At 49.4% G+C, this 26,164-nt stretch overlaps 9 protein-coding genes across 9 annotated transcripts; 6 read left to right on the top strand and 3 right to left on the bottom strand.

Moving 5' to 3' along the window:
* Nucleotides 1-29: 29 nt before the first annotated feature.
* Nucleotides 30-2,589, top strand: TGAM01_v209842 (pre-mRNA-splicing factor SYF1; the record flags this gene model as incomplete). Its single annotated transcript, XM_018810089.1, has 3 exons — nt 30-71; nt 129-299; nt 352-2,589. 3 exons carry the CDS (start codon nt 30-32, stop codon nt 2,587-2,589), a joined length of 2,451 nt encoding a protein of 816 aa, XP_018656706.1.
* A 1,418-nt stretch (nt 2,590-4,007) lies between these two features.
* TGAM01_v209841 (exocyst complex protein EXO70) lies at nt 4,008-5,971 on the top strand (the record flags this gene model as incomplete). The annotated part of the gene is made up of 2 exons (XM_018810090.2): nt 4,008-4,224; nt 4,278-5,971. 2 exons carry the CDS (start codon nt 4,008-4,010, stop codon nt 5,969-5,971), a joined length of 1,911 nt encoding a protein of 636 aa, XP_018656707.2.
* A 311-nt stretch (nt 5,972-6,282) lies between these two features.
* Nucleotides 6,283-10,033, bottom strand: TGAM01_v209840 (hypothetical protein; the record flags this gene model as incomplete). Its single annotated transcript, XM_018810091.1, has 3 exons — nt 6,283-7,016; nt 7,077-7,783; nt 7,842-10,033. 3 exons carry the CDS (start codon nt 10,031-10,033, stop codon nt 6,283-6,285), a joined length of 3,633 nt encoding a protein of 1,210 aa, XP_018656708.1.
* Nucleotides 10,034-11,131: 1,098 nt separating this feature from the next.
* Nucleotides 11,132-13,244, top strand: TGAM01_v209839 (hypothetical protein; the record flags this gene model as incomplete). Its single annotated transcript, XM_018810092.2, has 2 exons — nt 11,132-11,383; nt 11,475-13,244. The coding sequence occupies 2 exons, from the start codon at nt 11,132-11,134 to the stop codon at nt 13,242-13,244; spliced, it is 2,022 nt and encodes a 673-aa protein (XP_018656709.2).
* A 469-nt stretch (nt 13,245-13,713) lies between these two features.
* TGAM01_v209838 (hypothetical protein) lies at nt 13,714-15,468 on the top strand (the record flags this gene model as incomplete). The annotated part of the gene is made up of 3 exons (XM_018810093.2): nt 13,714-14,512; nt 14,575-15,135; nt 15,206-15,468. 3 exons carry the CDS (start codon nt 13,714-13,716, stop codon nt 15,466-15,468), a joined length of 1,623 nt encoding a protein of 540 aa, XP_018656710.2.
* Nucleotides 15,469-15,741: 273 nt separating this feature from the next.
* TGAM01_v209837 (phosphatidylinositolglycan class N) lies at nt 15,742-19,005 on the bottom strand (the record flags this gene model as incomplete). Its single annotated transcript, XM_018810094.1, has 6 exons — nt 15,742-16,508; nt 16,584-16,692; nt 16,755-16,899; nt 16,962-17,149; nt 17,202-18,757; nt 18,828-19,005. 6 exons carry the CDS (start codon nt 19,003-19,005, stop codon nt 15,742-15,744), a joined length of 2,943 nt encoding a protein of 980 aa, XP_018656711.1.
* A 1,298-nt stretch (nt 19,006-20,303) lies between these two features.
* Nucleotides 20,304-21,408, top strand: TGAM01_v209836 (electron transfer flavoprotein alpha subunit; the record flags this gene model as incomplete). The annotated part of the gene is made up of 2 exons (XM_018810095.1): nt 20,304-20,600; nt 20,662-21,408. 2 exons carry the CDS (start codon nt 20,304-20,306, stop codon nt 21,406-21,408), a joined length of 1,044 nt encoding a protein of 347 aa, XP_018656712.1.
* A 61-nt stretch (nt 21,409-21,469) lies between these two features.
* On the bottom strand, nt 21,470-23,161 carry TGAM01_v209835 (hypothetical protein; the record flags this gene model as incomplete). Its single annotated transcript, XM_024550648.1, has 4 exons — nt 21,470-22,294; nt 22,364-22,437; nt 22,618-22,822; nt 22,889-23,161. 4 exons carry the CDS (start codon nt 23,159-23,161, stop codon nt 21,470-21,472), a joined length of 1,377 nt encoding a protein of 458 aa, XP_024404597.1.
* Nucleotides 23,162-23,656: 495 nt separating this feature from the next.
* Nucleotides 23,657-25,450, top strand: TGAM01_v209834 (hypothetical protein; the record flags this gene model as incomplete). Its single annotated transcript, XM_018810097.1, has 3 exons — nt 23,657-23,820; nt 23,885-24,080; nt 24,161-25,450. The coding sequence occupies 3 exons, from the start codon at nt 23,657-23,659 to the stop codon at nt 25,448-25,450; spliced, it is 1,650 nt and encodes a 549-aa protein (XP_018656714.1).
* Between the last annotated feature and the right edge of the window lie 714 nt (nt 25,451-26,164).

The raw sequence follows: 26,164 nt of genomic DNA, 5'->3' as shown, positions 1-26,164 counted from the left end.
ACCTCTCGCCTGAGAGGGGGAAAGCCACCATGGCGGCTCCAGTAGCGGACGGAATGGACCTATTCCTTGTTGTGAGTCCCTCTAGAAAGTGATTTGCGCTGCGCCTATCTTTCTAACTGTACACCTAGTCGAACGAAGACTCTGTCTATGAGCAGGACATTGTCCGCGATCCCACACGTGTTAGGCCATGGCTAGAGTATATCGATTTCAAGGTTCGCCATGGGAGCGTCCTGGAGCAAGCTTTCGTGATGGAGCGCGCTTGTATCAAACTACCACGATCATACAAGCTCTGGAAACTCGTCAGTTGAACCCTGAGAATGCAATGTAGTCCAATCGCTAATAGATCAGCAGTATCTCACCTTCCGCGTGAAACACGTGTCGAAGCTCAATCCAGCAGTCCATGCCGCCGAATACCGAAAAGTCAACGCTCTGTTTGAGAAATCATTGATTCTATTACACAAGATGCCGTTAATATGGGAAATGTATCTCAAATTTCTCATGAAGCAGCCTCTGGTCACGCTTACTCGCCGAACATTTGATCGAGCCCTCCGAGCCCTCCCGATTACGCAGCACAATCGCATATGGTCGCTGTATCTTCCATTTGCCAACGCCGCTTCGGGAGAAACTGCAGTTAAGATTTGGCGACGATATATGCAGGTCCATCCGGAAGACGCCGAGGACCTCATTGAGCTTCTCATCCTAAGAGGCGCCTACACCGAAGCGGCAAACCGATATATAAATATCCTCAACGACACACGGTTTTCGAGCAAACGTGGAAAAGGTCACTATGAGCTCTGGAACGAGATGGTCGAAATGCTGGTTGAGCACGCACCCGACATTGAAACGAGCTACGAAAACGGAGTTGACGTGGAGGGCATCATTAGATCTGGAATCATTCGATTTAGCGACCAAAGAGGCAAACTCTGGGTTGGGCTCGCAACATATTGGATTAGGAGGGGAAGTTTTGAGCGAGCCCGTGACGTCTTTGAGGAGGGCATAACAACCGTTATGACAGTCAGAGACTTTACCCTCATCTTTGACGCTTATGCTGAATTCGAAGAATCCATAATTGGTGCTTTGATGGACGTATCAAACTCTCGCGCTGGGAAAGGCATCGAAAACGAAGAAACAGATTTAGAGCTTGATATCAGGATGATGCGATTCGAGAATCTCATGGACCGGCGTCCATTCCTTCTCAACGATGTTTTACTTCGACAGAACCCCAACAATGTTCTCGAATGGGAAAAACGGGTCGCGCTCTGGGGCGACAAGAACGTCGAGGTTGTTCAGACTTACACGGACGCCATTACAACTATCAACCCGAAGAAGGCTGTTGGCCCGTTCCATCAGCTGTGGGCGAACTACGCCAAGTTTTATGAACGGGGTGGAGATATTAGAAACGCCCGTATCATCATGGAGAAGGCTGTCAAAGTCCCGTTCAAATCAGTGGCAGAGCTGGCTGATATGTGGATCGAATGGGCTGAGATGGAACTCCGCAGTGAGAACTTTGATGATGCCGTTCGAGTAATGGCCAAGGCAATCCAAGCACCAAAAAGATCCAACGTTGATTACTTTGATGAGGCTTTGTCTCCTCAGCAGCGAGTGCACAAAAGCTGGAAGCTATGGAGTTTCTACGTGGACTTGGTGGAAAGCGTCTCAACTCTAGATGAAGTCAAGAAGGTGTATGAGCGTATCTTCGAATTGAGAATTGCGACGCCTCAAACAGTCGTGAACTATGCCAACCTTTTGGAAGAGCATAAGTATTACGAAGAGTCTTTCAAAATTTTCGAGCGTGGCTTGGATCTTTTCAGCTATCCAGTGGCTTTTGAACTCTGGAATCTGTATCTCACCAAGGCTGTCGACAGGAAAATTGGCATTGAGAGGTTGCGAGACCTCTTCGAACAGGCGGTAGAAGACTGTCCGCCCAAATTCGCCAAGACGATATACCTCATGTATGGAAACTTGGAGGAAGAGCGCGGCCTTGCGCGTCATGCCATGCGGATATACGAACGAGCAACGCGTGCGGTTTCTGATGAAGACCGAGCTGACATGTTCAATTTTTACATCACCAAATCGGCCTCCAATTTCGGGCTGCCATCTACGAGACCTATTTATGAGCGAGCCATTACAGCTCTCCCAGACAGCGAAGCTAAGGAAATGTGTCTCAAGTTTGCAGATATGGAGAAACGATTGGGAGAGATCGATCGGGCAAGAGCCATCTATGGACACGCCTCACAGTTCTGTGATCCCCGAACGAACGCTGATTTCTGGACAAAATGGGAGCAGTTCGAAGTCCAGCATGGCAACGAAGACACTTTCAAAGAAATGCTGCGAATCAAGCGCAGTGTGCAAGCCAAATTCAACACTGATGTCAACTTCATCGCGTCACAAGCTCTGGCACGAAGTTTACAGAGACCAGAAGGCACCCCGGGCACAGAGGCTGGCGATCCCATTGCGGCTCTAGAGAAGCAGTCTCTAGCACCGCAGGGCTTCGTTGCTGCCAGCACAGGGCTCAAAGATATGCAACCAAGACAGGAAACTTTGGCATCCAATCCAGATGCTATTGATATTGATGGTCTTGATGACTAAATGTGCATTGAAAAAGAGCTGCTTTAAGAAGGGAGGGGTCTCGCTGCCCTGCTTGCAACACTACCAACTTTATCCTGACTAGCTCGCCCCCCATGTGATGGGATCAACCTGTTGTTTTTTATTCGGTGTCTCTTCACTAGTTGTAGAGCGACCTGCCTTCCCCGCCTTCATCTCGGCAATCTTGGCATGATATTTCTCGGCGTAATTCTTGTCGATGTGGCCATCCCGAGAACTAGGCGTGGCATATATTGACCCTTTGCGCTTCTGAAACCGACTAGGTGGCACTTTTGCAGCATCTGGTACCTTGTTAGTGGCTTGATTACACAACTGGCCCAAGTCTTTGCTATACGCCAGCAAAATATATCCAAGGCTATATAGTACGGGAAGGTTACAGGAACGAACCCCATTCATCACTAAATCGGCGATCTTTATTACCGCTCGAAACCGATGGGCTTCCCATTTTGGTTGCAGCTTGCTTTTGTTGCAGCTCGGGGCTTTCTGCGTTCTCCATGACGTCGTTCTATATCAACTTGGTACCTTGGTCTCTTATATTATGAAGATAGACCTGGAGCGATGTCAAATGCGAGACTACTTACGAGAGATGCGTTTTGGTGGGATAACTAGGAGTTTATATATGGCGGAGATCTACAATACTTGACATGATATTGGGTAGCATGCTGGAAGAGCTGTCGTCAGTGAAACCTATGACCGGCCTTGGATTGGATGACGGCTCCAGACTCCTGGGTACCCCGCAAAATAGCCTCATTCAACGGCGACAAAGAAGCATTGAGATTGAGTATTGCCACACGATCTCCATTGCTCCTTGACGTCACTATCCAGCATAGCCTGCTTTGTTCTCTTCTCGTACCACCGGGTAGATTGAGGTGCCTATCTAGCTACAAATCATACTGGTAGTACCTAGCTACTGAAAGAATCGGTTTCATCTATCATGATATCTATGCTCGGCTGATTTAAATCTTAAATCTGAAATACTTATTTTAATATCATCTTCATCTACACACCACCTCTGCCGTCCTATCTCTACAATCAATGAGAAGCTGTTTTGTAGACTTCATATTTAAGCGCAAGGCCGTAGCGTAAACCTTCTTAGTAAAACAATGACATATCGCTTTTAAAGATCATACAAACTCTATTTGCTGTAATACAATGCGTACTGCGTACTACTGTTGAATTTAATAAGAGTGTTGGCAATGCTAGAGCTGCTTGCTCTTTTATAACACAGCCACCGCCTCTTCATTGGCCAAACGGTCGGCCGCTAATCCCCAGCTCTACGACCCCTGCACTCCACCATACCTTAGCTACCGCAAATGACACTACAGGTACCTAGCTGGTAGACGTACCTTGGCCCTCATTCCACCTCTCCGTCTTTCAGCAGTCGAATCTCCGTTTCACGCGCAATGGCTATCGGGGCGTTGTCCAACAGCAGATACAACGCCGTAGATGAGGAAGCCAGAGCGGAAGTTGACGTGTTGAACTCCAGACTTGACCGAACCTCGCAATTGACCAAGAAGATCCAGGCCTCCCTTGGCCGACTCGAAGCCACAGGCCAAAGCGTTCGAGATGTCGCCGGCCCTCTGAACGGGGAGACGAGACGTCTCCAGACACTCTGCAAAAGTCAGCCACATTCTCTCATCGGAATCCAAACCACTGCTAAGTAGGAGAGCTAGATGTCGAATCTGTGCTTACGGCCATTGATCGCCTGCGCCAGCCCTCGGACAGCAAAGATGACGAAGAGCAAATCATTCGTTCTGGGCCTGAAAAGGCAGGCCTGTCGAACTATTTGGCCTCCATCAAGCGGCTGAGCAACTCGTACAAGGAAATGCAGACTTCGAATCTCCGCGCGAACCAAGGCACGATGGCGGAGCTGACCCGCCTCATCAAGCTGGGAAATTCGCAGCTAGAGAACCACTTCGACAAGATCCTTCGCGCCGAAACCCCTCGATCGCTAGAGCCACTCCATTACATCACCAAAGACAAGCCGTTCCCCGTGCTTTCACAAGACAAGGTCGCCCGGTTAGGCCTCGTCTATTCCCATGTCGCCGGGGATTATCCCAACAGCTTCGACTCGTCTGTCGCGAGGATATATGCTGATGTACGAGGGCCTTATTTGGCTGCCTCTCTCGCTAATCTAGCTGCAGCCAGTGTCAATACTGCCAAAAAGAAGAATCCGGGCGACGTGTACCAAGCAGGTGCAAATGGTATCGGAACGTACACCCAGGCCATGGAGGGCATCTTCCTCTCAGAATACGATAACATCTGCAGCATCTTCAAACGCGAGGACTGGGGCCCCATATTGCAGGCAACCTGCCAGGGTGCCATTACTGAATTGGCCAGAACTTTACGCGAGCTCAATACACACATTAAATCTCATCTTACGACTGACTGCTATATGGCCTATGAGGTTACCGAAATCATTTCTGGCTTATCGAGTAACCTTGATAAAAGGACGGGCGAACTAAAGAATTCACTGTCTGCTGCGCTAAAACCAGTTCGTGAGACGGCCAAGTCATCTCTCTCCGAATTATTAGAGGAAACCAGACGAAAGATTGGAAATCTGCAGACACTTTCATCAGATGGCGTGACACCCCCTATTGTTGCGGAGACGATGCAGCGATTAATCTCCATGGTGGAATTCCTTGGACCGATATCAAGCATCATGATATCCCTTGGGGATGGGGGTTGGAAGCCGGGGGCTGCTCCTGGTCGGACAACGGAAGGAATCCCGAGTTTGGCTTCTTTTGATGTCGGCGCCGACGGCAAAGAGCTCTTCGCCCATTACTGCCTGGATACTATTGATGTTCTGCTCACCTCTCTGAACCAAAAATCTCAGATGCTGCTCAGAAACAAGTCTCTACTAGGCGTGTTCATGGCCAACAGTGTTGTCGTAATCGAGCATATGATCCGCAGCTCGGAGCTTGCTTCACTGCTCGATCCACGGCCGGAAGTCCTTGACCAATGGAGGAAGAGGGCCACTGCCCAGTATACTGATATCTGTAAAGATTTATCGGTATATCTATTCGATACCATTCATACAAATCGAACCAAGCGTCCAACTTCCGGCCATGCTGATACCGCCGATTCGGCCTCGGTAGTAAAGGGTCTGAACAGCAAGGACAAGGACAAGATTAAAGAAAAATTTACGCAGTTCAACAATGCGTTCGATGACATGGTGGCTAAGCACAAGTCTTACAATATGGAGCGTGAAGTACGGGTAATGTTTGGCCAAGACATTCGCCAGAAGCTCCAGCCCTTGTATGACAGATTTTGGGATCGTTATCATGAGATTGATAAAGGCAAGGGCAAATATGTCAAGTATGACAAGTCGTCTATTGCGGCTGTGTTTGCAAGCCTCGCTTCCTAGCGGTTTCAAAATATCGCGGTGGACAACAAGGATCCATACTACTTGAGGCTTTGCGCAGGCCTACTTGTTTGATGGAAAGAGTTCAATCTTGCAGCGCGGATATGATGCGAGTAGAGAACTGATACTCCCGGCCAGCGAACTGTGGAAGCACTGGTGGCTTCTGAGAAGCTTAGATGAGCTGGGATGTGATACCATGGAATGTATGGCTATTTAGCCAGATATTGTCTGTACATAATGATAATTTGCCTAATTTAAAAAGATATCTAGCTTCTAGCATGCAATTAGTTGGCCTGATTATGACGCTTCCTCCTCTATCCACTACCAAAAATGGTGTCTACTCGTAATCTTCTATCCCACACAATCACTCCGTCACTCTTACGTTTGAAGTACAAGATTCGGTGCTGTGGGATGAATTCCTCGTCCGTTTGCTCAGCCTTCCAGCTATCCAATGCCTTCTCCTGAGCTCCGACGAAGCGGTCCTCATACCCAACCAGGTAGTCGCTGGAATCCATGGAAACGTCCCAACGGATTCGATTGAGGGCATCAATGGCACTGCGGAGTTTGCCTGCTCCCGGCGGCTTGACAGCTTTGAGCGAAGGCTTTGAAGAGTCTGTCTTTGTTGCTCGAGAGTCCTTGTTGGCGCCAGTGATGTCGCCATCTGATTCGTCTAGTTCTTCTGAATCGACGTCTTCGTCTAGGTCGGAATCGGCGCCATCGTAATCGTATAGCTGGCTGGGCGCGAGACGCACAGAACCAAGGCTAGAGCGACGAGAGATGGATGCGCTCATCCAGCATGATTCGGCGTCAAAGTACTTATCGTCCCTTTGAATGCGGGATTCAAATTCTTGAAGAATTACATGAACACTCCCCTCTGCGGCGGCTAAGCTTGTCGTGGATTTATCAGTAACGTTCTCGTCCCACTTGAGACCTATTAGATAGCAAGCGTTGAGCTCCGAAGTCTGGTCGACACCGTTTGTCGGGTCCTCGTCTGCAAATCTGGCTGGCCATATGCGCGGTATAAGACTTGGAGATTTTCGGCTTATGTCTAGTTCGATGTAAGCATCTACCTGTAGCGCTACATAGTGACTCGTGTTAATTTACTTACCAACAAGTATGGATATGCACCTAGACTCTAGCCAACCAAGGTATTTTCTTCCCTTCTGCTGAGAGGATCCCCAGTAGCGAGCACTTATTTTGATATAGGATCGATATGAATCAAGAAAATCAGCAGCTCCTTTCTCAACCAAAGCCAATGGTGTGCCATTTTGCTTCAGGCCGAGAAACTTGCTCCATGTCATATTTTGCTGATCAATCAGAGCTACAGCTCTGGTGAGTTCAGAAGCAAGAGCATTGACGGTGGAAATGGATGCAGTGGACGCAGCATTTAGAGATGGCCCATGCCAGCCAAGTAGACACAGTGGCTCCCTAAATGTGCGATGATATTTCAAACCGGGGTGATAAAATGGATCGAATACTATCCCGGTTTCCCAGTTGAACTTTGAGTAGTGTTGGAAAAAGGTCGTCAGGATATCGGCTGTGGAGACTGCTTCGGATTCATTTGCCAATGCTTTGCAGATGGGCACCAACATGGATGAAATATGAATTCCACCCAGCATACCATATTTTGCTGCATACAGGCCCCTTGATTGTGCCCAGGCTTTGATGAAAAGATGTGCCACGCGATATTTCGTTATATCAGGGATGGATCTCCGCAGATAAAAGAGGTCCCTCGCGGGCTTTAGCTTTGCCAAAGTTTGGACCGGCAAAGTAAAGACAGGATCCGATGAAGGTCGTTTCAGAACATCGGGATATCTAGATGGGATTTAGTAAGATCAAATAGGCCAAAAAAAAAAAAAGGAAAATAGCTTACCCCTGAGCTATGGCAGCAGCGGCACAGTACTGAAGGTCAAACTTGATGCCGCGAATCTCCAGTTCAAGCATTGTCCCAGTATTTGCCATTACACGCCGGAGAATTTTCACACCTTCCGCAGAAGCTTTTCTCAACTTCTGTACTGCCAAGCTGAAAAACACACGGCTGCTTATGTTGCCAACACAGAGACAATCGATATCTGACAAGTCAGTCCACACACCCAGACCAAACGATCCCACTGGGATAAGGACAAGCTGCACTTTTGAGCGCGTTTCAGCGGCAGCGGCAGCGGCAGTAGCATCTTCTTCGATCAAAATCCGTTGAAGGATATCGATTGCTTCCTTTCTCAGATTCGCCTCGGGGGCAGTAGGAAATTGACCGCTGGATACTAGACTGGCCTTCAACTCCTCGAAGTTACCCAAAGAAAGGGCAGCTTTGTGTAGGTTGACCTGGAAGTTAGGGCTAGACCGTGTTGCATTTCCTGCTTCGCCAGGTGACAGCAAAAGAAGGCAGCGAATGCCCCAATGGTCACTCGCAAAAGTTGGAGAGGCGTTTCCATTCTCACTGACAGCCTGCTGACCGAACATGTTGAATCCATGAGGACGCAATTGAGTACATTTCTTGACCAAGATCCTATCATATCTCTGTGGGCGGCTGTTATCAACGCCACTGGAAGCTGCAGCCAGGTCATTGGAGGTTGGATCAAAAGTAGCTCCTTGTTCTCCCTCATAAAGCCCCAAACTTGATTCATGGCTGCCTGTTGTGCTTGAAGATTCTCCAGGCCCTACTCGAGTTATGAGCCATGAGTCTTGGAATCCAGCCTTTGCCACAAGCATATCGATCTCTTGAAGATATTCGAGACCCTTTTCCGAAAGTTCCCCCTTTTCCAGTCCTTCATCAATTGTGCGCGATGATGACGCCAGGTTGAAGTCTCCGGCAATTACCCACGGACTCTGAGGGAAAGAGGATCTTAGATACTCGACGAGAGCTAATATCTCATCTCTTTTCATATTGAGAGCGGAATCTGTTAGGCCCCTACTAAGATGACAGGCAGCTAGAATCAAGGGCGCTGGATCAGAGTCTGAAGATTCGCTGATGTGTATTGTTGGAAATGTGAGAATCGCAAACCCTTTATGTTTCTTTGCGGCTGGCAGATACTTCCAATGGAACGCAATTTTGCTGAGAACCATGATATTCAGGTGACTGGGTAGAGGGCCAATGCCAAGCTGCTGGGGCGATCCATGGGTAGAGAAAGGATACTGCTGGTTTATAGTGTTGTCTGCTAGCAAAAAGCTGAGAAACTGATCCGTTACCTCCTGGAGAACAAGAATATCGGCCGATGAGCGCTCGGAAAGAATGTTGTTAACAAGTTTGGAATACCTAGTTGAGCTGGGTGGCCAGTCAAACTCGGCTAGGACGTTATAAGAAGCGACAACCAAGCGACCGAGTCGTTCTGATTCAACGTCCGTACCCGTGAAATTATTCGCAAGAGGTTTCCATAACGCGCTCACTCCATCATAGCGGAATGTATCTTGTGGGGATGGCAGAGAGCTGTCCTGTGGTAACTCGGGAATTGCGGCCAAGGTCACAGGGTCGCGTACAAGAGACTTTGACGCCAGATCGATATAGCCCCAGAGCCTCATTGGCCGCGAAGCTGTCATCTTGTTCGGAGACACGGGATCACGAACCAATATTGCGAGCTGGTGAGTGTTCCATGCCAATGGCGTCACAAGCCGTGCTTTTTCCAGGAGGAATTGATGCCATGCCGCATGAGTATCTTCACTCTGCGCAACGGTTAGATGAGGCTGGTACTCTCTGCCCTTGGGCCATCCAAGAAAGCGGTATATCCGGTCTCTCAGCTCTAAAAGACATCTTTGCTCCTGTCCAGACTTTGGGCGGATAAAGACGGTGCTGTGACGGCGATGGGAAAAGACTCCAGCCTCCTCCAAGTTCATGGAGATGTCGTCACCATCTGGCATCAGATCGAGCCCACTTAGAGCTTCAGCTGCATCGGGAAGGGCTTTTGGTTTCACAAATGGGTAGACGAGGGTGACATGCGGCGGCCATTTTGTGAACTTTTCGTCGTTGAGTGATCGTAGCGAGTTGACTGGGCCCCAAAGGTGAGGTGGAGGTATAAGACAGAGTGCAGTGTCGTGCGACTCTTCAAAAGTCTGCTCAGCGGGAACATCCATTGGCGAGTAGTGTATTGCAAAACACGGGTATCCGTACAAAATGTTCAAAGTGAGGAACAGAAAACAGGAAATATAGAAAATATCACTTCACAAAGGTTGAGCAGAAAACAGAAAGATGAAAGCTGTAAACAAGAAAGGTTGGGTCAAGTAATGCGTGAGAACTAAATCACCATCAGTACCGCTTGCTGATAATTAACTGGAATACATATTAGATCTTTGCAATTGCTATGGATGTCTGAAAAAGCTCGAGCCTCGTAGTTGCGTGCTGTTTTGAGGGGGCGTTGAAGAATCATACGGCGTGAGTCACATTCAACTTATTACGTTTTCATGCCTGCAAAGGCAGACTCAGCAGATCACTATTGTAGCTAGTTCCATAGGGGAGAGTGCCCGAATACGAGCTCATTGCCATTTAATTGTGCGGTGGGGAGTATCGTGTGTGTGATCTGCATGATGCAGGAAGATGAAAAAGGTTAAATGGACTGAGGAAAGAAAAGGGGAGAGAAGAGAGAAAAGAAAGAAAAGTAATGAGGAATAAAAGGCATAGCAGAGAGTTGTGAGATTCTCAATTCGTTTTATTAGCGCTACAAGCTGTGACTGTACCTCGGATCAAGTAGCCGGCAACGGCTAAGAGTCATAGCCGCTGTGCACCCTGGTAACTGTAGCTGCTAGCGGATAGAGCTCTTTCAGCACAAGAGATTATCCCCATCAGAGATCAGCCAAGCTGCAAAGCTTCGCTTATCGCTTCATCTACATTTGCTGGCCAGTCCTAAATCGGCCACTCATGAGTAATTGAGCATCACATCCATCTTTTCGTTACTATCCTTTATATCTTTTTGGTGATTACATTATCTCTTTCTTCATCACGTGAAGCTGCTCTTTAGACTATTTTCATTCAACCTCCCTCTCCATCTCCCCAGTCTAAAATTTTCATTTCCATTGAATTGGCTCGAATTGACTGTCAAGATGAGTTTCTAGAAGTGAAATTTCGAATATCAGGCCGTGAGTTTTACCAAATCGATCTATTGAGGAAAGCGAGGGAGAGAAAACTCCTGGATTCACACTACCAAAAAGGCGCTCTCCGGCTGTCCGATATGCGGCATGGCATCCAACGCATATTGGAGCCGTGCCAGCATCAATTCTGCCTGTTCTAACTATGGTTTACTTTCATTAAAGAGAAAACTGGCCATGCACCTTTCATCTTCTTCCTATCGGTCCATGGGCAAAAGTATAGCGTCAATTGGGACAGCTCGGGGCTCTCATGTATCAAATGCCTCTTCATGTCAGCCAGCCAATACTCGCAGCTTCTCTTCTCCCACACAAGCCCGAGAAAAGCGACAAAACTTTGATCGGGTGCGTATTAGTTTACTTGGCGACGACAACTCATTGCAACATTACTGAATAGCATCAATGCCTTTGTAAAAGTCGCTAATGCCTATGCTAGGACGTCATTGTGTCTGTCCTAGAGTCCACAGCCACAAGGCGGGACGCCAAAGGTTATCTCCAAAAATATGCAGCACCAAAGCCTCCTTCTCCAGTACCAGCATTATCGACGCAAGTTGAGCATCAACATGAGCCACCCGCCAGGAAACTCCAAGCTCAGCCGCCGTTCAATGTCGCCATTGTTGTCTTACGGAATCCTCAAAAGCTACAATCGGACACCATCGAGGGAATAGCCAAGACGCTTACACAGCTTCGGGCTCTTGGTCTGATGAGCGTTGTTGTTGTGGATTGCGGCACGGACGAGAACCGTACCACTTTTCAACATGAAGCTTTGAGGCTTTGCGAAGCTGTTGATTCCTTTGGCAAACATGGCTCCAGACTGATCGAAAACTTACTTGTCGGTACTTCTCACTTTCAAAGTGCCACCCCTTCTCCGTTTTGGGATGATATACAGGTCCAAGACTATGGTATCCTAAACCGCGCGCTTCAACATCATATGATAGCAGTCATTCCGTCTCTTGCGCGAAACAATGAGATCATGTCCCCCGTGCCTGCTGATGTTCAGAGAACTGCCCTTGCGTTAACGAGATACTTTACGGGACTGCAGTTCGAGGAAGATTCAAGTAACAGCCAAGATGGAAGTTTTCGGGGAGCTCGGGAGCCCCTTGCTTCCGTCGAAAGGGTCATTATCCTCGATCAGTTCGGAGGAATTCCCATGACTAGTCGTCCCAACGTCTACCACAGATTCATCAATCTTGAACAAGAATACAACACTCTCTTGGATCAACTCGAAGGCGGCGGTGATGGCTTATCGAAAGCAGCACAAGGCAGACGAAATGATGGATCTTCTACTACCCACGCCAGAAATCTCAAGTTAGCAAAGGATACACTATCACTCTTACCTGAGACAGCTTCCGTCCTTATAACTAGCCCATTGGCTGCGTCCAATACGTCGTCGGCATCTTCGGGACTTCCTCCTACACGAGACAGCAAATACCAGTTTGGTTTTGACGGCATGGTCACCACTCGCAGAAGACAAAACCCTCTCCTCCATAATCTCCTTACCGATAAACCCGTATACTCTCCCTCGTTGCCATTTCAACGCATCCAATCGCCCGAACTAGCATTCTCAAATACAGGAGAGTCAATCAGTGCAACGCTTGTCAAGCGAGGTATGCCGTTGACCATCTACCCCGATCCAAGAACCTCTCCATGGAAACCAGCAGCGCCTGGAGAGCGCGGGCCGCAGCTCACTGACAAGTCCATTGATTTGGCCCGGCTTGTTACTCTAATTGAGGATTCTTTTGGCCGCAAGCTGGACGTCGAGGACTACTTGCGACGAACAAATGAGAACTTGGCAGGAGTGATCATCGCGGGAGAATACGAAGGATGTGCCATCCTGACCTGGGAGAGGCCAAAAAGCATTGATACTCAAACAGCCTATGATGAGGGACGTTACGTTCCGTATCTCGACAAGTTTGCCGTTCTTCGGAGCCGTCAAGGCAGTGGCGGAGTTGCCGACATTGTGTTCAACGCCATGGTCCGCGATTGTTTCCCTGATGGCGTGGTTTGGAGGAGCAGGAAAGACAATCCCGTCAATAAGTGGTATTTTGAGCGATCGGTGGGAACCAGTAAGCTGTCCGACTGCAACTGGGCCATGTTTTGGACAACACTGGAGTTGAGCAATACAAGTCATAAACTCGAAGACTATGAGGAAGTATGTAGAGAAATTATGCCATCTTGGGCAGACAACATTCAGAGGCTAGAATAGATACACAGCAAGATCAAGACCAGAAAACCAGGTGGAGGTGGTAGCAATGTGGTCGATATGTGACGATGGCGTCATTTCAAATAAAAACAGACCCTCAGATCGTAAAACGGACATTTTTTATAAGTGAAATTTATGATAAAATTGAGCCGCTCCCAGCCCGTAAGTGTAGTTCACATCGAGTTTTAGCTTGGATTTTTAGCTTGCCGCAACAACAAGCTACTGGAGCTCTCTACAGCGAGCTCTTACTGCACAAGGTAATTTGCAGGTATTGAGCACGGGCAGCTTTATCGGACAGCTCAGATAATGTTCTAAGAACAAATTCACCAGGTGTGACTCAACCTGTTGTTCCTTCTTTATTCCGATTACTCACAGCCTCGCTGGCCACATGACTTGATGCTGAATTTGGCCAGGAATAAAGAATGCGACTGGCCTTTTTATGTTATCGCGAATCTGTCGCCCTCACCTCATAATGAAGAGGAAGCTCAGTGCACTTTTGAGAGATACAAGTTCAGCCATCGCCATGTCCACTCACTCAGTCAAGCTCACAGAGCGCGAGAAACAGCTCCGCTCTCTTCTTCTGAACGTCGCCAAGTTCATTGACACGACAACGACGCTCGACCAGCCGCTGGTTCTGCGCTGGGCCGGCGGTTGGGTAAGAGACAGACTCCTCGGCATAGAGAGTCATGACATTGATGTGGCAATCAATGCCATGACCGGGCAGCAGTTTGCGCAGCACATCTCAGAGTACTGCAAGCAGCCCGACGCCGCAAAGACCCATGGCTTTGCCCCTGGAGACATTGGCAGGCTGCACCGCATTGCGAGCAACCCGGACAAGTCCAAGCATCTCGAGACCGCCATGGTCAAGCTCTTTGGCATGGACCTTGACTTCGTCAATCTGCGCAAAGAGACGTATGCCGAGGACAGTCGGAACCCTCAGATGGAGTTTGGTACCGCAGAGGAAGATGCTCTTCGCCGGGATGCCACCATAAACGCTTTGTTTTACAATCTGCACACCGAGGAGATTGAAGATTTTACCGGCGGCATCCGCGACATGGAGGCGAAGATAATTCGGACTCCCCTCGAACCCTATCAAACGTTTATAGATGATCCCCTCAGAGTACTTCGTCTCATACGTTTCGCCGCTAGGCTAGGGTTTACTATCGATGAGACGTCGAAGAAATTCATGAACAACAAGGATATCCTTGAGGCTCTCCGGAAGAAAATCAGCCGTGAAAGAGTTGGTGTTGAATTAGAAAAGATGCTGAAGGGTATGCATTGCTCTCTCCCGGATTCCATATTCCTTGACCACAAGCTGACATAAAGTAAATAGGCAAAACACCCCGATCGGCACTGGAGATAATTAACCGTCTTGGCCTCTACCAAGCAATTTTTAGCGATCCGGCGGAAGAAAATGTTGCATTGCCCGATATATCCCGATGGCATGTCGCCTACAGCTGTCTTGACGAACTATTAAAGGATAGAGAGCCGGGCTCAATATCTCAGCTGTTGATTGATGTTGATGACAGCGATACTACGTATTTGGCGTGGAATCTCGCTGCTGTGAGCCCCTGGATCTCCAGAGTTGATCGCTCTGGGCGCAAGCAAAAGGCAAATGCCCTCCCGCCCGTTGGTGTCATCGCCCGTGAAGGGTTTAAAGCCTCGAACAAGCTCACAACTGTCATGACAGCCTGTCACAAGCATCGTGCTGAAATACTTGACCTAAAAAAGGCAGTGTGTGAGAATTCGCCGATAGTAGAGCAACGAGACACCTTGGGCATGGCCATTCGGAAGTGGGAAGCAGTGGGCGGACACTGGAAGGTTCAAGTGTTAGGAGTGATAATGATCGATGCTATGGAACAGCTTAAAGATTTTTCCGCTGAGAAGGGTAAAGGTTAGCATTGAAACAAAGCCATTACTAGGGCGAGTTTAACAGATGTGCTGACTTTCTAATCTCATCGCAGATCATACAGTGTTCCTTGAAGGATGGGAAAAGTTCCTTCAGCATCTCGTTAAACTTGATATTTTCGATGCCCCCAATTTGAAGCGAATTATAGATGGACGAGCTCTGGCCAAGGCCCTGGGGGTCCCGCCGGGCCAATGGATGGGCAAAGCTTTGGACATCTGCATGGCTTGGCAGCTTCGAAATCCGGCAGAGGAGAGTCCAGATGGTGCAATACAGGAAGTGAGAGACAAAGCCGAGGATCTGGGTATAAAACTAGAATGAAAATAAGAAGCGGCGCTGAAAAAGATGAACGTGCTCAATTAGTTTTAAACTATTTGTCAAAATGATACCTCTACTAATTCCTAAGTCTACAGAAGTCTAGTCCAAAATATGAACATGTAATCATAACGCAGCCAAACAAACTGCTTGCCCTCTAATTGTACAGGAAAGATTGCGAGCTGGTATAATTGGTTAATAAAAGATAATCACTCCTCCGGCTAATGCTTTGTGGAATATTTCATCATCAAACTTCCTCCCCATACTAAAATGTTCACTTCACTCCTGTATCTTTTCCAGGCTCTTCTTTCCATTGGCGTGGGCCTGGCTTCCTGGGTCTTGAGGTGGTGCGTCGCTAACATCAATTCCACTGATGAACATGGCGCTGGCCCCTTCTAGAGCGGCAACGAACACACATAGAAGGCTAGCAATCACAAAGTGACTGATAGTGGACCCGATTTCTAGCCAAGATCCCTCATCTTTAACGACCCAGAAGAAATAGAGAGTCAAGATATCGCTGATTGCCATGACAACCATGAACAATGCTGACGGGGCGATTCGAAGTCGCTTGTTCAAAATGCCAAGGTTTGCCGAAATGAGGCCAAACGGGATCATCAGCTTGAGAATAAGGAGTGCTCCCTGAGAAAATGGATCAAACACAGGGATCAGACGAGTAACGCTCTCCAAGCTGAAAGATGAGATGGAAGCGACATTTCCAGTGCTGAAGAAGGCCGATTGAAGAAGCACCATGAAGAAGAGTGATACACGGGCGTCTGACAAGCGCAGTTGCCGGTTCGGCACGCTTTGATCCGCCTTTGCAAAACCGTTCCTGCTGGATGCTTGGCTTTTACCAAAAGTGTCGATACGGTATTCCAAGCGAACCCAGATGACGAGTAAAATAGAGTACGCGATGTAAAACAAGCCTTCGTAGGATATCGTGAGGATGATGAATGTCGGGGCGCATGTGAAGAATATCATTGCCAGGCGGTGCATGAAGTTGCTGTTTGGCTGCAATCGATGGAGTGTTGGCATCAAAAACGATGAAACTTTGACGGATGTTAGAACTTTTGGACTGACACAATGCGAATCGATTTTTTTTTTTTAACATTTGAAAGACTTACCCAAAATGATCCATCCCATGATTTGATTGCCCAAGGGTAACCCCTGTTTGGCTTGGAGAGATAGAGCGCTGGAGCGAGTTACCAAGGTTGCAAGAATAATGAGCCCGACCTATAACAAGATTAAGTGTGAGCAGTCATACTGTCAAAGAATCCGAGAGCCATCTTTCTTACCTGAACACCGGTCACAGCCCTACTGACGAGCGACTTTGAATTGTGGTCGATTTCAGCCTTCTGGTAAGAGAAATCTGACAAAATCATAGTCTCAAATATCATATAGAAAAGACCGACAAGGCTCATGATGACACCACTGAAGACACTGATTTAATCTATCGTTAGAAGCAGAACAGATGAAGATTTACGCAAGGGTGTGCGACGTACATTAGGTCCACATTCTCAACTTTCATTGCAGGTAAGAGTGTAAAAGTGCTCATAACCAGACAGAATATCGCCCATGCTGCGCTGAGGAGGGCATTTGAGCGAATGAATGATGTGCCAGACATGACAGGCCATGCTGCTCCCAGGATGAACAGCCCAGTCAAAATTTCGCGATGATCGTAGCCGAGAGCCTATATATGTTAGAAATATGTCGATGGTGACCAGATATGAAAAGAAGCTTACCAAAGAAACCAGAATGGCACAGTAAGCGAGCGCATTTACAACAAAAGTTACAACTCCGCCAGCAGATCCAATGTGTCCAAAGAGTATTTTGCCTCCCTCAAACAGACTGAACCTTTGTGCATAGATTTCTTCCCAGAAGACAACAGGGAAGAATGCATAAGCATAGTACGTAAGGGGGGATTTAGAAGCAATGAAAGACGCATATAGTGCGGCCAAGACTGAGAAAAATCCGGCAACACTCGAGGTGCTGCGCTGGGGTACAGTCGACGTCGGAATCACGTACAAATCGATGACCGTCGTGATGGCATATGCGATCCAGCCAAGATATCCAACTGTGATCAAAGCTCGCAAAAACAGCCAGTCGTAGGTTTGAAGGTAGCGCAGCCCTTCAAGCGTAATATTGATGAGGGCGTCAATTTCCTCAATGGCCTCTTCGTATTTTCCGAGAGATATGAGCTGATCAATATTAGCTACTCGCTGTGATGGAGCTAGCTCTGCACTGCTGAAAGCGCCAAATGGTTTATATCTCATTTCATTCGCTTGCTTCTTCTGCTCTTTGACTTTGTACATCTCCAATATTTCACGAGCATTGAGTAGCAGAGCTTCTGCCTTTTGCCGATTATTTGCAGACAAGTATGGGAGAGGCAGCTTTCCAACAGAGTTTACCGGGAACTCGGTGCCGATGAGATAGGACATGAGCGCAGCAACATCAGCCTGCGCAATATCATGTCTTTGAACATGATCCAGCCCCCAGTCAGCCGAATAATCGTCGTGGCCTGGAGCTATTGTCCCTGGGTAGAGATTAGGGGAAGCCACACCCGAACCCCAGCAGATCAAAGGTGTTCTGGTGTTGTCTGGATGGCCATCGCCGTGGCTACCCCAGTCACTCATGCCATGGTCCGCAGTGAAGACAAATGCAGTCCGTTCATCTGCATAGAATCTTTGGACAAGGTCGGTCACCTCCTGAACTCCTTTGTCGACAATCTGAAGGTTATGCAGATACTCCTTGGAGTAAGGTCTATGCGAGTGTCCAGTTGTGTCTAGACCAAGCAGATGAAGGAAGAAAACAACCTTTTCCTGTCGAAGGGCCCGATCAAGTGTTCTATTGGTGGCGGCTTTGGTGAACAATTCTTTAACATGGTCAAAAACCCAAAAGTCGAGGTGAGTCGCATCTTTGGAGAAATCCTCAAAATCGGCGTCATATGTGTGTGCGTCAACACGGCCAGGAACAGCACCAGTCTCAAACATGGGTAGAATATCAGGACTGCCCCAGCTCCAAGTATGATGGCTCCTGTTGAACACGCTGTCAAAGTTGACAGGGTTGAGCTTCCACCCAGTTGCCACAGCAGAAACATCTTCGTAAAGACCAGCGATCAGAGCCACATGGCCAGGGCGAGATTCTGTCGGAACGCGCGTGTGCGAAACTCCAAAGGTTCCATGTTGGAGAGCTCGAGAACGAAGAAAGGGGGCCAAGTGCCTGGGAACACGGTCGTCTTCAGATTCGGGGTACGGCTCAGGAAAGGCTTGGAAGGCTTTGTCGGCTCGTAGCCCGTCGCCTGTCAAGCAGAAGTCAGCTCAAGCTCCGAGGCCCACTATACAGCATGGAAAGTGCCATGGCAATCGTACCAACAAAAAGGACTAATCGATTCGCAGGACTCTTGATGTTTGCGGGACGGTCCACAGGAACCAATTGCATGCCAGAGACAATAGGGCTGACAAAGTAGATGTCGAAGATGGAGTAGATGTAGACCAGGTGAAAGATGACCGCAGTGGCCAAGAAGCCTAACCGGCCCATGGCAGCCATGATGGTCGACGTGTAGATGCGCAGCCGGAATGCAGCAAAAAACAAAAGAAGTCAAATGGGAAAACAATCAATGAGCTTCCATAGCGTACCTTGCGAAGCACCAAGCCCGTGACTGAGCGTGGTTAATTTAAGGTGTGCTGCTGTAGGGGTATTTTACAAGTCACAATGCCAGAATCGGACACGACGTCGCGAGAGAACAAGCTCAATTCTGGCGTTTGATAGGCCGAGCAGAGTGCCAGTGACAAACCACAGCCCACCAGAAAAACACAGCCTTGTTTTACCTTAATAAAACAAAATTGGAGCATCTGGCTTTAGCAGCAGTCCCTGGAAATAGAGCGGCCGCTAAGTGAAATTAAGCCCATGGAAATCTTGCTTTTCATTCACGTTATTTCGTGTTAGTCTGCGCTTCACTTGGTCTTGCCACCACCATAGATGACCTCCCTGATGCCGCTACCTTGAAATAGCGGACGCTGCATTGGATACTGCATCTGATGGCTTTGAGGTACGCTTCTCTCTTTCAATATACTGATATAATATCTAGCACGCCTCTACTTGTAGACAACCATCCCTGCCGGTGATTATTGGCACGCACATATATCGTGAACTTTTTGTGTTACGATGATGTCGGCGAAGCTAAAGACTAGGTTACTCCCCTACAAGGATTAATGATGTTCAAGCCTCAACGACAACGTCATCAGCACTCCTGATCACAGAAGTGAACACAGTAACTCAAGTCGATAGCGGGCGACATATTAGTCTCTAGTGATTTGTACAGCAGGGCGTGTGATAGTTGGGCCAGCACCGCTTCCTTTGCAAAATGCCTTGTACAAGCCGTTGAAATTGGTTCGTAAGGTATTACGAAGTTGTGTTGGTTTACCCGGAAGAGCAAATCTTTCCGACTGTATGATAATTACTACATATCTCTATAGAATGATGAAGTCACTTCATAACTCTCAATGCTAAGTGAATATCATGGTGAGTCTCAGCGAGGTTATCCTACCTACCTATTCGCCTTGCTCTGTTTACTACTACATTGTTCTTGGATCAGAGAACCCTGAGGCCTTCAGCGCTCAGTCTAGCACTCAATAGGTCTAGTCAGATCTCTGTCTCGTGGAAAACACCCGCTCCGTAATCTTCCTTGCCAGAATCCTAGCACGTGACCGATCCGGCACTGCGCAATCGGGCAGCCGAGTGTACAACCGAGGGCCGCTTCCAGCCGCCGGATGACCTATTTGCAACTTGGCTCGGCGTAGGAGAGAGATGCTCTTAGACATCTGCATCCTCTCAATTGATTCAACATGTTGCCCCTAACTCGCCAGCTGCTCTCCAAGCGTGGAGATGCAGTCCTTAGCAGATCCATGCGGTGGGCGTCCAAGTACAGCCAGAGCAGTGCCCTTTCCACATTAGCTATTCTGGAGCAGCGAGACGGCCAGCTCTCTCATGGCTCGCTCAGTGCCGTTACCGCGGGCATCAAGGTCGGCGGCTCTGTCCATGCATTTCTGGCGGGAAGTAAGGTTTCAGCGGCCGCTGAGCAGGCTGCCAAAATCAACGGCGTGGAGAAGATCATTACGGTGGAGAACGACGCCTATAACAAGGTACGGGCGACCCAGCTATATATCAATTGAGACGCAATTGGTGATGCTAACGAGACAATAGGGCCTACCCGAGAACTACGCACCGCTGTTGGTCGAGAACATCAAGAAGGGCAACTATACACACGTTATTGCCGGACACACAGCCTTCGGCAAGAGCGTACTACCCAGAGTCGCAGCTCTGCTTGACTCGCAGCAGATTTCAGATGTGACATCCATCGAAGACGAGAAGACATTTGTCCGCCCCATATATGCCGGAAACGCCATTGCCACCGTCGAGTCCACCGATGCCATCAAGATTCTCACCATCCGCGGAACCGCCTTTGCTCCTGCAACACCAGAAGGGGCATCTACTCCCATCGAGGCTGGAGTGGACCCCAAGCCAGAGGCTACTTCAGAGTGGGTATCTGAGAACCTAACAAAGTCAGACCGACCCGATCTCGCTACCGCAGGCAAGGTCGTCTCGGGCGGTCGTGGACTCAAGTCCAAGGAAGAGTTCGACAAGGTCATGCTGCCTTTGGCTGATGCTTTGGGCGCCGCCGTCGGTGCGTCCCGAGCTGCCGTTGACAGCGGCTATGCGGACAACAGTCTCCAGGTTGGACAGACTGGAAAGGTAGTTGCCCCGCAGCTGTACATGGCCGTGGGCATCTCAGGCGCCATCCAGCACTTGGCGGGCATGAAGGACAGCAAGGTCATTGCCGCCATCAACAAGGACCCTGATGCGCCCATCTTCCAGGTCGCTGATGCTGGACTCGTAGGAGATCTCTTTGAAAAGGTCCCAGAATTAACGGAGAAGCTCAAGAGCTCCTAAACTGCTATAGGTATATATAATACAATAGAGTACAGTACACAGAGCATCCATTTTGTGCCCTTTATGTGATTGAATTGAGCATGTCCCCAACGTTGGTGAACTTGTCCCTTTCCTTACCCTTTTCTAACCCTCGCTCTCTTTCAACTCGATCTATCTGGCGCCATTGATCCCACGTAACTACTTGGTTGGATAGAGCGCCAATGTCAGCGCTGACAGCCGCCCATCCCCCAGCCGTGCCATTTGCAGAGGATCCTAAGAGAGGAGCTCCTGAGAGCCAGTCTTGCACCACAGCGTCTCCTGTTATGAATGCGTCTCTCATGGTGGAAGCAATGACACCAGTGGGGCCATTCTTAACCCAACCGGCGCAATATACACCGGGCAATGGTGATGGTTGCACTTCGACGGAGTTGCTAGTATCGGCTGGCAGCTGTATGGCCCGGCCCAATCCGTCATTCTTGATAACCCCTCGCTTCTCATCGAAATGAATACCAGCCTCAGCAAATCCAGGTAGGGCTACCGACTTATACCCAACAGAGCGGAAGGCTATATCTGACGGCAGTGTTATTGTTTCCTCTGTGAGAGCCACAGAAGATCGAGGATTGAACGCGTCTTCCAGCTGTGTAATGTAAAACTCAGTGCCGCCCACGTGGGAAGGATTCAACTTGCTGCCAACAAAGGCTTTCGGTGATAGACAGCTATCGAGAGACCACGACCTAGGAGTGTTTGAAGGGCTGGTTGGTGTTCCTTTTCGAAGAACTTCCATCAGTCTTTTGGCAGCTCTTGGGAGGGTATCAAGAGCGTCTGGTATCAGCGAATTGTCCACTCCATGAAAGGCAACACCGGAAAGCTTCATTAGCTCGCGTACTTCTTTTATTGTGAACGCCGCCTAATGCAATCGGATTTAGTTATCGAACCAGTGAGTTGTGACAGTATCGGACTCAGACAGCTTGCTTACCTGCATCGGGCCTCTCCGACCGACAACGTGGACTCTTTTGACTCGACTTTGAGCCAGCTGCGCGAGAGCCGATTCTGAAATGTCAGTCTTTCTGAGTACGTCTACATCTTCCAGTAATATTCTAGCCACGTCCAAGGCGACGTTGCCTTGACCAATAATGACTGCTTCCTCGGAGCCAGACAAATCTGGCGCAAGCTCTGTGCAATCGGGATGGCCATTGTACCAGCCGACGAATTGACGAGCCGAATAGATACCTCCAAGAGATGATTCTCCCGGGATGTGCAATTTCTTGTCTTCAGATGCTCCATACGAAAACAGAATGGAATCGTACTGGCTCGTGAGTACCTTGAGTGGGATGGTGCAATGCTCTGACTGATGTCCAGGGAGGCCAATGGATACGTTTCCAATAAAAGTAAAATTGGGAGAGGTAGCAACTTCATCAAATTTCTCTTGACAGTTCTGAAGAAATATAGTTAGAATATTCTGCGCTCATGAACATGGTTGTCAGTGAATGGCTGTCTTCACCTTGACCTCTGGGTGATCTGGCGCAACGCCGTGACGAACAAGACCGAACGGGACTGGCAAAGCCTCATACATGTCAACGCGAGCCTGCGGCAGTTTGGACATGACCCGGTACGCCGTGTAGAACCCGGCAGGGCCGGATCCGACAACGGCCAGGCGGAATGGAGCGTCGGCCTGCCGAAAGACGCATTGTGAGGCGGAGAAGTTCCTCACGGAAGCTCTGAGATGGACATGATGAAATGGCCAGGCAGCACGCCGGCCAAGGCTGAGAAGCATTATGAAAACGGGCGTTGGTAGGAACCCATTCCGATTGGAAATGTGTGTAGAAACGTTTGTTTCACCATCATGTCCATCGGATGGCGGAGCCTTTTCGCCTGTCAAACCGGCTGGGATTTCCCACGCAGATCGGCCCGGACCGCATCGGTGATCGGAGCTCCGAATGCGCGTTGCTGTGGCAACCCCGGCGTCCGTCGACGCCGTCACCAGCTCCCAATCAGAGCTCAGCTGCGGCGCAGGGACCAGCAGGGATCAGCGTTGTGTGCCCTGGCTCGCGCATGCGACTACTGCTGCCGTGCAGCTGAGGTCGTATTACAGAAACAGTAAGATTATCCCTTTGTATGATTGGCATTTTCGACCTTGTATTGTTTTTTTTTTGTCTCTCCTTCCTATTTGTTCATCGCCGAGCTGTTTCTAAACATTCCATTGCAAAGACAGCACTCCAGCGGCATTACTTTGCTGAGAAGGGCAGAAGTGCCCCGGAACGCTTACAGAATGGGTCAAACAGCGCCTTTCCTGTATGACGCCCATCGCGAGGATTCGAGGTTCCCAACGACCACTTTCGACCCAAAAGCTATTACTCGCGCCAGCTGGGAGCCCAAGCCGAAGAAAAAGCCCACCCCAAAGGGGCCTATGGTGTCATTTGATCTTCATCCTGAGTACGTGTGCCGAGCGAACATAATCCCTTTGGAACTTAGAGCTGCAAATTGACATTCGGTGTAGCTACCATGTAATCCTACCACACCGAAGAGACAATTATACTCCCTTGGACCGCCGCACCAAGGTTTACATCACATGGCTGCGTCGAGTTCAACTCGCGCTGCGAATGCTGCAGCTAATCGCCGGCATCGGCGTGTTGGTTCTCTTTTCCTTGTTTACGGGCGTTGATCAAACCACGTCTTGGGCAATGAGAATTCTGGTATGTATCACGCCTAAGAAGCATAACCTTTGCCTTGGTCCATGTAACGCGCAAAGGGATGATTCTAATGCGGTTAACAGCAAGCCGTAACAATTGCTCACGCCGCCTACGCTATTTGGCACCTTTCACGAGACGCAGGGGGCAGGACACCAGCATCCTCGGCCGCGTACCAGTTTTCTGCTATATTTGCGGACACGGGATCCGTGGTTGGATATACTCTAGGAGCGCTTGCCGTGCACAGGAATGCCGCTACTTGGGGTATCGTCCTCAGTAACAAGGACATTCTACCCGTTTTTACCCTCGCCGTGTTCTATGCGGCGATTGGTGCTGGTAGCACGCACGTACTCACGCTCTTTTCTTGTGCTTGGTTGGGGTGGATGTTCCGCAAGATTACCTTGCTGCCGCCGGATATGAACCCGCTCGAAGACAATTTGACGGCCCGGCCGCTGCACAAGCGAAACAAGTCGTCTATATCTACCGTAAGTACCGCTTATGAAACCGACAAGCCGTGGCTGGAAAGCCGGCGCAATTCGGCGAGCGTCTACGATGGCATCCCAGAGCGTGTCTCTATTTCGTTCATGCACACGAGGACTGAGTCTCGCGACTCTGGGATAAGCATGGGATCCCGAGCTACCGCTTCGCCTGAGCGCAAGAAGGCTCCGCTTAGATATCTGCCGCGCGCCTCGCATCCAAGTACATATACTTCAGTCCCCTCTGGCGAGCCAGAGCCAATGTCACCACGGGTCAGCGACACACTGAGGAATATCGCTGCCGAGGCCAGGAGGCCAGCGTCTGGATCATCTCGAGCAAATCAGTCCGAACAAGGCACGACTAACGCGGCGCGCTCCCATCGCTCTGCAGGCTCCAAGTCGTATGCTGCACTCTCCCAGCCCTACAGCATGGGCGGAATATCGTCCGATTCAGATTCTGAGCAGGATACCCTAGGCGACATCCTTCGGAAAAAAGGTCGCCTGGGCGCGGCACACCCCAAGCCTCTAACGTCGAACCCAATTCTTCCGAGGCCACTAAATACTCGCCGCGGCCAGATTGACGACGCAGCTCAGTACGATACCGTCTCTGATGAGTACGAGGAGCCTCCCAGCTGGACGAGTCAAGACATCAATGACCGGCTGCAGCCGAATGCGCAGTCCCAGCGGTATCGAGACAGTTCCATCCAGCTGGATAGCCACTTTGACACGAGGCCGCCAGGTGGAGAAGAGCCAGCCGCGCTCGGTGGTGGCCGCAAAGTTTCGTCCGGAAACGACTACTGGCTGAACAGCTCAGCTGCCCATGAGCGACGACGAGTGAGCGGGAAGATGGCCGAAGAGGGCAGGGCAGAAAGAGATGGTCGATCGCTGCTAAGCCCTTAGATGCGACAGAGCAGAGCAGGCCGAACCCCGCCATTACTGTAATGATAATTGATGCACGCAAGCACGTAGCTATTTTGGACATGCCTGGATATGAACCTTGTTTTTACGCTCCCGTACCCGATAGAACCGCTCTGATGCCTCGTTTCTTTGGTAAACCTTAACACTAATTCTTGCACTACCATCCCACTAACAAGGCAAAGAAAGCTGTCGGCACGCTCCGCAATTTTAGTGGGAAGAGAGATCCGAAAGCTCCGATTAAGAGATGCGCGCTTGTACCCTCGACCAGCTTTTGATGGCTTTCCACCGCTTTTGTCTATGTGTCCAACACTTGCTGCTTGGTACTCGGTACCGCCGGGAGTGGAAGCCACCAGGATCGCCCTACTTAAGCCAACCAACCACTCGCCGCGAAAGTTTGTTTCTCTGCTGGCTGGCCTTGTCTTATATCTGTGTGTGTATTTTTTTTGTGCCCTTTTCTTCTCCCCCTCGCTTTCGCCGTCTTTGCTAGGTCTCTCTCTCAGCGTCTTCCTCTCGTTTAATTGGCATTCTGTCGCCCAATTGACGTCCAATTGCTGCAGCCATGGCAGCGCTTCTCCCCATTCCCAGCGTGGACAGGCCCTTTGGCATCCACCTGTGGCCGCTCTTTAACAAGGCATTCGAGTATGTGGCAGGCTATCCTGCAGATAAGTTTGAGTTTGTCGTTGGCAAGACGCCCAT

The sequence above is a fragment of the Trichoderma gamsii genome (genome assembly GCF_001481775.2).
Source record: "Trichoderma gamsii strain T6085 chromosome Unknown Scaffold_52.2, whole genome shotgun sequence".
Taxonomy (NCBI): domain Eukaryota; kingdom Fungi; phylum Ascomycota; class Sordariomycetes; order Hypocreales; family Hypocreaceae; genus Trichoderma; species Trichoderma gamsii.
Note: the sequence above shows the minus strand (reverse complement) of the source record. Positions and strands in the feature narration are given on the sequence as shown.